Below are 11,986 nucleotides of genomic sequence, written 5' to 3'. Positions count from 1 at the left end.
AGTGCCTCCATTAAGAACAACTGAGTTAAATTGCTGCTAATACGGTGCGAGGCAAGTCATGTGCAATTTTTTTTCAGTAAGAGGCATTAAGCAGACAGACTATTCAGCTTTTGTAGCAGAATATAGCACTTCACATTAGTCCTGAGAATTGGATGAAAGTAAGTGTTGGAAGAAGTATAAAGGTTGTCATTCCAGCCTCAATAAGGAAGACATAAACTTTTAAGTAAAGTTAACTGTTTATCGATACTTACAGAAGATAAAAAATAACCTTAAATTGATTTGAAAAGGATAAATCAATTGCAAGTGTGTGCACATGCATATTTCTGTCGAATCTCTACCCTTTGTTTTGATGACTTTTGATGGTGTTTCAGCAGTTAAAACTCTGGACTGTTGAAGTCTCAAGGTCATATCAAATTTTTGACCTTCGCAAAGGTAAATTTATAAAAATAGGTGTTTTAGTTTTGAGTGTAGTTGCGTGTGTGACAGCCTTCTCTGAGGCAGCTTCACAATTCTTCTTTTGCAGTCTCTTTTGAGCAGGTTGAGTTTGGAGAAATACAGACAATACTCTCAAAAGCAGATGATCTGTACACGTTAGCCTGGCTCTGGAAATCACACCTAAAAAGGCAGACAGGTGTTTATAAATACACATGTACATAAATTATATATGAAGTTTTGTTTTTTTAAATCCTTTACCCTTTAGTCCAGTGTTAAAGGACACCATAGCTCCACTGATCAGTGGGGTTTGCCCACTCCTTCCCTCCTAAGTCATGCCTCCTATCTGATGGTGTAACTTCCCTGCTTGTGCATGTAAACACTATCAAGGCAAAGTTTATAGGAGCAGGCAATCTTTAGCACTAAAGGAAGTTTTATGTGCCCATAAACTTGTTTGGATTTTATCTCTCTCTTATCTCCCTCAGTCTCCGTAAAAAAAAAAATGGGCAACTTCTTTACAAGCCTTGCTGGGAGAAGAGGCTGAAGCCATCACTGTGACAGTAACAGTAAAACAATTCCATGTGGCTAGATGGGCCTGCATGAAAATTTTTTTAGGAGTTGTGCGCAAAAGACTGTTAGCAGCTCACAAAAACTCCAAAGCTGAGGGAGACAAGTCCTCAGGTGGAATAAACTTGCACAGTTCTCATGAATTTGGCCCCATGTTGCTAATACAGCACGACCTGGGCATGAGAATGCTGCAAAGCAGGTGCTTTGGGAGTAATTGAAGCTATGGAATAATGCATTAGATTCATTTTCTGAAGGCAGAATGAGACCAGTGGAATCATTGCATGGTGTTTCCGGACTTGCACAGTAGAAACAAGCACACCCAGGAGGGCAGAACAAGCCCTCTGTACCTATCCAATGCTTGTGTTAGGAGCTACCCGAGTGAGGTTCTGCAGCATTTAAATGTACAGCTTCACCATCTCATCAAGTTAGTGGCTTACCTTCACAGCTGATTTGCATGTTCAGTATTTTTTGTAGTGACAGAACATGAATCAAAATAAACGATGAGACCCATGCTGGAGAAGCATTTTAACAACATTTTGTTTATACGCAAGCAGCTGAGGCTGCTGAGCATTTGCATGCACTGTAAGCAGCACCAGCAAAACTCATGCCAGGGACTTCAAGTGAAAACTCCTTTACTTGATAACTTTAGGAAACAGATAAGAGGCTCTGACTACATTTCTTAAGCTAGAAATCTCTAAAGTGAATCTTTGGGAATTACAAGCGCTTGGTATTGCGCAGACATGCTGGCAGTATCTGAGCAGTGTTGTTTCAGAAGGGCTACTGACAGATCTGTATGGAAAGACAGCCTGCACAAATTTCAGAAGGTGAAGGGCCAGATCCTTGAGTCTGACAGCTGAATGAATTTTCTTGATGCTGTGTCAATATATGGGAGCTGACGTTCACACTGACAGCCTGTGATAACTGCATCAAAGCTTTATCAGAGTCACTGCAGTTTGAACAATGAGTCCAAAGTGTGTCATTTGCTCATTTCATCTTTATTTGTTTCTCATGTGCTTTGTTGCAAGAACTGCTCATTGGATCTTTAGCAGTACTATCACCCTCCAGCAGTGGTATCTTTGTAGTACATTTAAGAATGATTTAATGAAATTATTTTATTTTCTCTCAAGCCTGATGGTTTGGTCAGTCCACATCTCATTTTGGAAAGCTTACTGGAGGCAAAAACTAGAATTGGCAAGGAAAAAGAGAAGGTTTGGGGGAGACCTTGTAGTAGCCTTCCAGTACCTAAACAGCCAACAGAGCTGAAGATAGACTTTTTAGTGACAGGACAAGAGGGAATGGCTTCAAACTGCCAGAGAGCAAGGTTAGATGTGATACTGGGATTGTTCCGTCTGAGGGAGGTGAGGCCTTGTCACAGGTTGCCCAGGGAAACTGTGGCTGCCCCATCCCTGGAAGTGTGCAAAGCCAGGTTGGACAGAGCTGGGAACAATGTGGTCAGCTCCATGCCCACAGCAGGGAGTGGAATGAGGTGATGTTTAAGGTCCCTTCCAAACCAAACCATTCTGTGATTTTATGGATCAATGAAATGGCAGGCAGATGAAATTACCCAAGAAGCAGAGTTAAAGCTGTAAGACTAATTAAAGCTATAAGGCAAGATGAGGCTTTGAAATTTTAATGCCTTCTTCCATCAACAAGGATGGTCCTGTGAGCAGGCAAGAACAGACGAGGGAATCAATCTCATTGCAAGAGGAATGATGGACAGTGACTTACAGCAGTGTAATCTTCAGGGGGTTGTACATCCATATCCATATCCACACAGATACAAGCACGCTTTGCTGTGCTCTAGATCATTACTCTGCTCCTGGGTGCACTTAAATGTCTGCACAGCCAAGGTATGAGATCAGTGCTGGCAGCAGAAGCTCTGGCTGTGCCAATGAGTGGGGCTGCTGCTCATCCACCCTCTGCAGAGAGGGAAGGTGAAGATCTGTGCATTGCTCCTTCTCCATCATCCCCTTTTCCATCCCCTTCTCCATCCCCACCCACGGCAGCTCCACAGCTGCACACCAAGACAGATGTTTCCATCCAGACAGAAAAACGCACTCATCAGTAAACATGCAGCTAAGCACCAGACAAAAGTTTTGTCTTTGAAGGCTAAAAAAGCCTGAAAGCCCTGTTGAGATGAGCCAGGTAGGTCACAGAGAAGCCACTCATCAGTGTGTCACACCTGAGGAATTAATGGCACCACTCAGAGTTAATGGTTATGCTGCTGACGCAAATACACTGGTTCTGAGCGTCAGGTATCTGTCTCGCTTGTACACCACAAAAACAGCTGCACTCATTTGGGACAGAGTTTTCTCTAACCTGTTATTTTGCCTTTTATAGGGTTCACAGGCAGATATATAGAGGGAAAAAAAACAAGGCTAAGCATACAATCCTTTCTTTCATTTCCACAATACCTTTATGAATATGAAGAGAAATTTCACAGATGTGAAGTTGCATACTGTCTCCCAAAATATAAAAAAGCTAGTGCCTCTCTGTACAGAGTAAAGATGACTAATTATTTTTCATGAATACATTCAAGTGTTTCATTTTTGTTTTCCTTCTTCTTTATACCTTCTTCAAACCTCAAAAAGCCTATTCATAAAACTGCTATCCTCTTGTTACTTTAAGAAGCCACTTGCTAAATTTTACTTTTCAGGCATGATCTAGTTAGAATAACCAGAATAATGAAACTAAATAAACATCACAAGTCACTGGGGGTACTGCAAGTCGATCCTGTGTTTATTTCCCTTGTTTCACTTGTTTCATTCTTTGGAAGTAGAGTTTTTGACTGAATGGATGAGTGGACTAAAGAACTGTTAGGGTCTCAAATGGTTGTGCTTTGAGTAGTGCTGTTAATATATTATTATATAATAATGTAATAACATATAATTATGCAGGCATATCTGAGAAGAAGTTATGTTTTTCAAAGAAAGCCAAATACAGAAAGGCTCTAGAACTTTTATCCCAACTCCAAACAACAAAATGTTTAAGTAGAAAACCAGATGTAATGAGGGGAAAACATGTAACAGTTGCTGGATATAAATTAAATGATGAATGCATATAGTTAGCCAAGACATTTTTTGCTTGTTCTCAGAAAGAACCATGCAACTTTTCCACTTATATGTTAAAAACCATAATATTTCTAGATATAAACACTCAGGCAATTTTGGAAATAACTTCAATATGGTGACATGCAGCAGAGAGAGCACTTCGTACTTTGAGGGCTCTCACCTTAAGAAGCTCTCTCAGGACATGAAGGTGCACCTTTTTCCTCTCTTTTCCATGGAAGTATACTAACAAGGGCTACTACACATCTTTACATTGTCCGAGGGCTTTGACATCATAAAATATTTTGTGTTTTGTACATTCCAGGGTATCTCAAAACTGAGGAGAATTTGACAGCAGCCCATCTTATGTGCATAAATGTGAATGCAAGTTTCAGAGCACAGTCTGTAACCTGGCCTATGTTTACTGTGTGATCTCCACTTCTGTGGAACAGTGTTTTCTTTGACCAGAATCTCTGAGTTCTGGCTGACCCTCCCACTGTGGCTAAGTTAAAGTTTCATTATCTGCCCAGAAGTAAAGAAGTAGGAGGAAGTACTGAAACAAATGTGCTGGTGAGGAAGGGTTAGCAGCATGATAACTAACCCACTGAGAATGGTGGGAGGGGGGAAGAAAGTTATTTTTCTTGCATGTGGTAAATATTACCCAAGGAAAAAAAAAAAGTTAAACTTACTTTGACAAATACTGTCCTGAAGTAATATTCCTTTCATCCGTGTCCATGCAGTTCATTGTACTTGGAATGAGAGCTAGCTCAGGCTGGATCATGGTGGCTGCTGCTACAGCCCTGGCTACCAGCTCCATGGCATCCTGCACGTAATGCTCGAAGACCGCCTGAGTTGTCTTGCCGTGAGCGATGAGACCGAGGGGCAAACCTTCTGTCCTCAGCTCTTCCACGTTCTGTGAATCCCCAATAATCCAGTGAAGCTCTGGAGGCATCACACCAAACTGCGTGGTTATCTCGAAAATCCTCCGCGTCTTCTCCATGTCGCACCCAAACATCACCATGGTTGACGTCGTGTCTTTGATGCTCTCCAGGTAAAACTGCAAGTAGCTCAGAAGGTCGCTGGTTGAGGTGAGGTTTGCTGTGATGTTTATAATGGATCCCAGGTGGAACTTGGAGCTCTGCTGTGTGAGGAAGAGGAAATCTGTGATGTTCCACTCCTCCTGGCACAGCATCAGGCTGAAATTGTACCAGTTGTTCATCGCGAGGATCGAGAAAGTGACGTCGGCATCAGAACTCATTGAGTTTTCTAAACTCATCTGCAGGTGAAGGGGGTTCTGTGGTCAAAAATATGAAAGACAACGATCAGAAATATACTGGACACAAGCTAATGACTCTGATTAATTTTTACGCACTTCTTTAGTTCTAAGTAACCGCCTGCCAATCAACAGAACTGTGTGAGAAACAGGAAAATTTATAGCCACACAGCTCAAATGGACTGTGATTCATGGGCTTCCTCTGCTAGTTTGACTCAACTGCAGCAGTCATTAATGAGGCTGTTTCTGAGAATATGTGTCTCTTTCTACCCATTTGTCCTTTTGGATTTCTAAGCATTCTCAAGCAAAGATTTCCCTGCTCCTCTAACAGGGGTGTGAGAAGGTATTTCCTCACTGCTTGAGTTCACACAGACCCATTTACAAATGGATGCTTAAAAGTTGTTTGGTAAACAATAAGAAAAAATAAAGAAAACCCCTCAGTTCTTTCTATTATAGGTTTTTTTTTTTTTTTTTTTGGTGTGTAGTTGGGGGATTTATATGAGTAACCTAAGAAAACAGATCGCAGCCTACAATCAAGGCACATCATGTACTGCCAACAAAACAGGGCAAGTTATGAGTGCACAACAGACACACAGACTGTTATTTCTGAGTTGGAAAATACTTGATAAATAAGCATTTCATACCCATTTTTCCATGTAACTGGTGTTATTACAGAACTTAAGCCATTATGTTTCCCAACACCATTGCCCTTGACTTTTATCTTTTCTGGAAAAGGAGGAAGGATTTGAGACTAATTCCTCTGTTCTCTGATGGTGAGTATTTCTTTTTATTTGAAACATTCTTTCCCCTTACTCTCATTCCTCGACCTTCCCGGGTCCCAGAAATAAAGTTAGATTTTTATTTACAGTATTAATAAGAATTTGAAAATTTTAAAAACCCATGCAATTTCTGGCATTTTGCTATGAAATAATTCTCTGCCCTATTTAAATGGTTCTACCAGGCTTTCAGCTAGCATATCATATACTGCTACAACTTTTGCTTTTAGTTGAAAACTTGACAGTCTTCATTGTAGCTTTCCTGAAGAAGTTATATCCCTTTACACTGGTGTTCAATTCCAGCCATGAGACTGTCCAAAAAATGTGATGCCTGTTCCAGTGCATCTTTCAATCTGTGAGATCTTTGCTGCAACTTCATGACAGCATTTGTCTGTGTTCATGTCCACTCAAATTGTATCTTATCTTGTATCTTACCCTACACAGGTACCTGGATTTTATCTTTCTATCCATTATGTTACTGAACATTTTAGGTTTGTTCATCCTTCTCTTACATCCTCCGTAGTGAATGTGTATTATGTGAGGGACCAAACCTTTTCAAAGTTGATATAAAATGTCATTTTGGTTTTAAAAGTACTTCAGCATTAATAACAGGCTCCAGTTTGTGTGGCTCTTAGAAATGTCACTCTGAATTTGGACTAATACGATAATTGGTCTAGTTATAATACGATAATTTACACTGGTTTTACTAAATAAAACCCTGGGCTCTCGAACACAGATGTAAGGGGTGAAATGACAAAAAAAAAAAAAACCCAAACAAACAACAAAACCCCAAAACCAAAACCCTGAAGAGCTGTGCACTGTTCATAAGCAGCAAGCTCCCATTGTGTTAATCTGCAGTTACATGAACTCATCATCTGTTTTCCAGGACAGATAGTTTAAATTCAGAGGTTGATAAAAAGAATACTGTAATTGAAGATGTTCTCAGCTCTTTTTGTTATCTCTTGGGTTTGGTACCTGTGGCCCTTTTTTCTTTTCTTCACACAGACACATGAACAAGCTAATTAAATGGATCACTGTCCACAATCGATGCACATCATGTACTGCCAGCAAGACACAAGAGGGATGACTCTTTGATAAAGGACAAGTTACTCAGTGCACAAGGAGCTAACCCGTGCAGAATTTCTGAGTTCTGTGCTGAAAAACATTGCCTATTAATTAAAAGACATGACTGGTTCAGGAGGGAAATACAGCACTGTGCATAGTGGGTTTGGGAAGCTGGTTTGAATAAACTATTCTCTGCAAACTGAACCACAACAAACCTTTTTTGCTGAGGTTATGAGATAATTAGGCAAATTAACTCCAGTTTGTGTCTCACTGCAGATGTACGGGTGTAGAAAGGATTCGCCTTGTTGTCCTCTCTGTCCAAGATCAAGTAGAAGTAGAAACCTTTTTTACCCAATGATCTGCCTCCCATCAGCAAAACTTTGCAAGCTTTAGTTAATTTGAGTGTTAGTGTGTGTGAAAATAAGTGAGTTAATAATTCTACACGGAACACACTCAGTGCACGTACAAAGGACAGCACACAACCTGTGCAGGAGGAGTAAACACCTTCAGTATTTCAGGAAGATAACATCCCAAGCACAGTGCTATGGCTATCATGGGAGAGGCTCAGGGATCAACAAAATAAATCTACTGGATGCAGAAAAACAACCAGTGAGAGCCAGACGTTTGCAATAATAGCTGTGTCCAGAGTTGAATAAAACAGCCCAGGAAACAAAAAGCAAACTGGAGCATTTATACTGCTTAGCTAATCCTGTGTCTGGTTTTGGCACATGACAATAAACTCTCTCAGACCCTGTACTGGCTGTTGGGGTTCCAGCACATGTGGGGAGCAGGAGTATCCAGGAATATCCCAGTAGGGATAAGATTGTGTGAGCACTGGCTCTCCACCTCACCCAGCAGCTGTAGATCTTTGAAGACTTCTCTATCCTCATACCAAACCCTGTGCAGTTTCACAAATGCAGGACTGCTCCTACTCTTCTACAGCCCCATTCCTCCTGTATTAAAACACTGATGAGTATCTGACCTGAGGGTCACTGGGCACTACCCTGGGCCAGAGCAAGTGCAGCACAAAGCACACACAGTCCAGAAAAGGTGAAACTCTGCCTCAGGGATGCAATTTTAGGAAATGCATCCCTGCAATTTCCTCGGAAAAATGGACAGTTTTACTTGGCAGTGCAGGTGAAAGCAGTTTCCATCTGACCTGGGAGTTCTCAGGTGCAGGGCTGGACTCTCCTACAGAACCATGACCACAGGATTCATCCTCAGGAGCTCCAGCATTGATCCCATAAGTGCAGCACCCCTGTGTGTGTCAGCGTGGTCCAGCAGCTTGTTCTCATGCTGAGACACTGCTCCTCCCTGAGCAGAGGTTTTATTTGGGATAACCTGGCTTGGACTGAGCCTGCGTGTGAAAGTGCTCCTCCGTGTGAGACCATCTGTGCCTCAGCCATCACCTTCAGGAGCTCACAGATGCACCGACACAAGCTCTCGCCATCACTGTGATTTATTAGCTGCTAAATTCCCTGCTAGGGCACTTGGAAGATAAACATTCAGCCCTGAAAAAGTAGCAAACAGAGTCTCTTTTCTCTGTTAGGACTGCAAACCTGTCCACCGAATTTTTCTGATACAATAGCAGACATAAAATTTAGTCACCAGGCATTACTTCTGTTTAGGTTTCAGCTAATTCTCTGCACACTGTGAGAACACCCCTGTAGGGGTTGGGGAGTAAAAGTAATCAATGTTTCCTTTATATTGGGACCAAGGGAAGGGAATGCTTGTTTGGAGAGGATTTGGTTTAATGCCTTCTTAATTATATTTTGAAAAGTTTATTTACCATTTGTATGTAGGCTGCAGTTGAAAAAAAATGCGCAGAAGCTACATTTCAGTACATACTGATACTTTTGATACTTTGATACTACAGTGTTCTTAATGTTTTTACGGAATTTTTATTGATTTGTCATCCTTTAAAGTCAACAATTACCACTTTTTAATGAGGAGCTTCTGCAAATCATTTATTAAATCATTCAGTAGTAATTGTTGAGACAGAACAATTTCATAGCAGAGGTTTCTGACAACTTAATGATAGGTGAGATGTGCATAACTTTGTAGTAATCACGGAGCAGAGATTTATGAGATTTTATCTGTCTATTGAACTGTGCTCCATCCTTGTTAAAGCTCTTGGGCAACCTCCTTCTTTACCTCACTTAGAAATTAGTGAAGTTTGACTATTCCGCTTAAAATAACAATTAAAGCTCATATGGAAATTCAGTTTTAATTTGTTTAAGTTTGACTTTAAGCTGCAATTAAAGATGGTATGACTTCAGCATACTGACTTTAACTTGCCGTTAAAGATTGTATGAAGAAAAATTTGCATAAATTTTTCAAATTACCCAAACAGACAATTAAATCTTATTTGAATAATGCTAATTGTTATCTATTTTTAGTAATGTGTTTGCATTTACATAGTGTTACTAGCAGAAACATCCTCTATGTTTCTTCTTCCACGAATGCTTAATTTTTTACTGGACGTCATTAGCTCCTGTTTTATAAACCAGCCAGGACCACCTCACTTCAGTGTTTACTCAGTAAAGAACAGGCCTCCAATTCTTAATTTCTGACTAAACACCTTTGCATCAGATGCCAACAGTCTTTCCACTGACTTTCAGTGGGCTCTGCACCAAGCCATTCATGGAATATTAAGCTTTACACGGTCTGATGTGTCTCTTCTCCCGTCCATCAGCAGAGACTGCAACAACTGATTTGCTTTTTGTATCCCAACCAGAGCAGTTTTTACAGGTTTTTTCCATTGCCTGAGACACCTGAGAGAGCAGGTTCATTTAACACTGAAACACGGTTTGCATTTCATTAATGCGGCATTTTCCAGGCCTCCATTTCATCAGTCTGCAGACCCATCCTTGTAAATCTTGTGAGCACAAGCGCCTGGAGCTGGGCTGACTTGCACCCTGAAGGATCTGGTCATTTATCTCTTCAGCCAAATTTGTAATGCTAATTAGGCATGGTCACAGTGACATTTTATTTGACATTATAATAGCTTCATTAGCAGAGTTAAAAGCATAGATGTGAACGTTGTTTTGCTAACTGTGCAAAAGTAAACAACGCACAGAAAATATTGTTCCCCTCTGACTGTTGGTCACAGAGGCAGTGCTTATACATATAAATACACACATATTTATGATATGAAACACAAAAGAGAAGACAGGCTATGTAATTACATCTGAGAAAGTTCCACTGAAGGGAAAAAACCCTCCTGGCTTGCAGTGCCACTGTGGGGACTCACAGCTCTACAAACAGAGCCCAACAGCAGCTGTGAACAAGCCGATGCCATGGATTCAAAAACTGGGAAGATTGTTCTTTCCATGGTTGAAATTAGAAAATTTAGACCTAAAACCCAGCTCCGTAAAGTCTGTGGGCACACCTATTGCTTCTTCATTTCATGCTATGAGAAAAGGCACTACAAAATGCTTTTTTTTTTTAATGTCTGCTGCCTCTGCTGAAATGGCAATACTTCAAGAAGGAGTTTGTGCTGGCAGCTGACAGACTGAGGGAAGTCCTGCCCCCGTTCCTGATCAGCTGCTGAGGTGCCCCCACTGCACCACATCCCAGTCAGCACCAGCCCACCAGCTGCTCCAGCCACAGCAAAAAACCTGCTCTGCCCTCAGCACTTCTGCTAGGCAGAGTTCTGGTTCTCTGGGGAAGAAAATCCTAGACCTGCTTTGGACCAAGACCCAGGAAGATGATGTCACAAATTCCTCTTTTCCTAGTCCTGTCCATCTGTCTCCTTATACACCCTTGTTTGACCAAGACCATAATTTGAAAAAGGATGGGTCCCCACACTAAAGACTATTTTTTTGCAGAGGGTTTAAAAGCTTCTCAGAGAGAAAAGCTATCTTAGACTAGCCAGAGTTATCCTGACTCCTGCAGCAAAAGAAGCCTGGCATCCATCCAGGCAATGCTTACATGCATATCCTAAAAATGCACTGACTGTTGATTTTAAAAATCACTATACCACAGGAGTTAGCTTAATTTAAGTCTTGACTTAGTTTGTCTTGAAAATTATTTCTTTTATTAGACCAGACAGACATGACTTGAGGTCGCTTAGCATCTCTAATGCTACACAGAAATACTCCAAGCTAATTTAAATATGTACAGCTATCTACAAGGTCAAAGAGGCAATGTAAAATATGAACTTTCAGCTGCTCTTGGAAAGTAAGACTCATTATTTATCTGAATAGTCACTTATAAATTATCCTAAGTAATATTACTTCAAAAATTTCAAGGTGTTCTTTGTTCCAGCAGAAAAAGAAATTAAAAAATTCAACATTTAAAGTTTGATAAAGAACATTCATACACATCCAAGAGAGTGAATAATTTTTCCTTCCTTAAAATTTACCTTTACAGTTTAAAAAAAGGCAATGCTCCTGCAGCAGGCAGTCTTGGGTTTTCCCACATACATGCATTCAGGCAGCACACAGGAAGGGCTTTTTACCCCAATTTTTGGTTCAAGCAGTTCAACTTTTGCCAGCAACAGAGCCAAAACAGCAGCAGCACCTTGAAGCAGATGGTGCTGTACTTTGGGTTTGCTGAGATTTGTCTCCTTGCTCCTCACATCTGAGGTGTGATAGAGGAAGGCTCTGTTGTAAAGAAGGTCTGATAACAGGATGGTGGTGCTGGTTTAACTTGAATAAATAACTATTATAAATAATAAATATAATATGATAAATAATAACTCTTTAAGCAGCTACAAAGCACTCTGTGTGTGTGTCTGCTAATGGGAGAGCTCTCATTAGTCTTTTAGATTACTAACAACCCCAGATCAAAGATAGAGGTGTGACCAGGCTGCAGGAATAAAA

General features: G+C 40.7%; 1 protein-coding gene across 1 annotated transcript in view; it reads right to left on the bottom strand.

Moving 5' to 3' along the window:
• GRIN3A (glutamate ionotropic receptor NMDA type subunit 3A) overlaps positions 1–5,363 on the bottom strand; it is a 41,622-nt gene extending 36,259 nt beyond the window's left edge. Inside the window, exon 1 of the mRNA XM_085047896.1 lies at positions 4,736–5,363. Within this exon, the coding sequence (XP_084904022.1) occupies positions 4,736–5,322 (587 nt within the window). The 5' untranslated portion in view covers positions 5,323–5,363. The remainder of the gene's footprint in view (positions 1–4,735) is intronic.
• Between the last annotated feature and the right edge of the window lie 6,623 nt (positions 5,364–11,986).

The sequence above is a fragment of the Lichenostomus cassidix genome, unplaced genomic scaffold (assembly GCF_008360975.1).
Source record: "Lichenostomus cassidix isolate B80296 unplaced genomic scaffold, HeHo_3.0 HiC_scaffold_443, whole genome shotgun sequence".
Classification (NCBI taxonomy): Eukaryota; Metazoa; Chordata; class Aves; order Passeriformes; family Meliphagidae; genus Lichenostomus; species Lichenostomus cassidix.
This window is presented reverse-complemented; position numbering and strand designations above follow the sequence as displayed.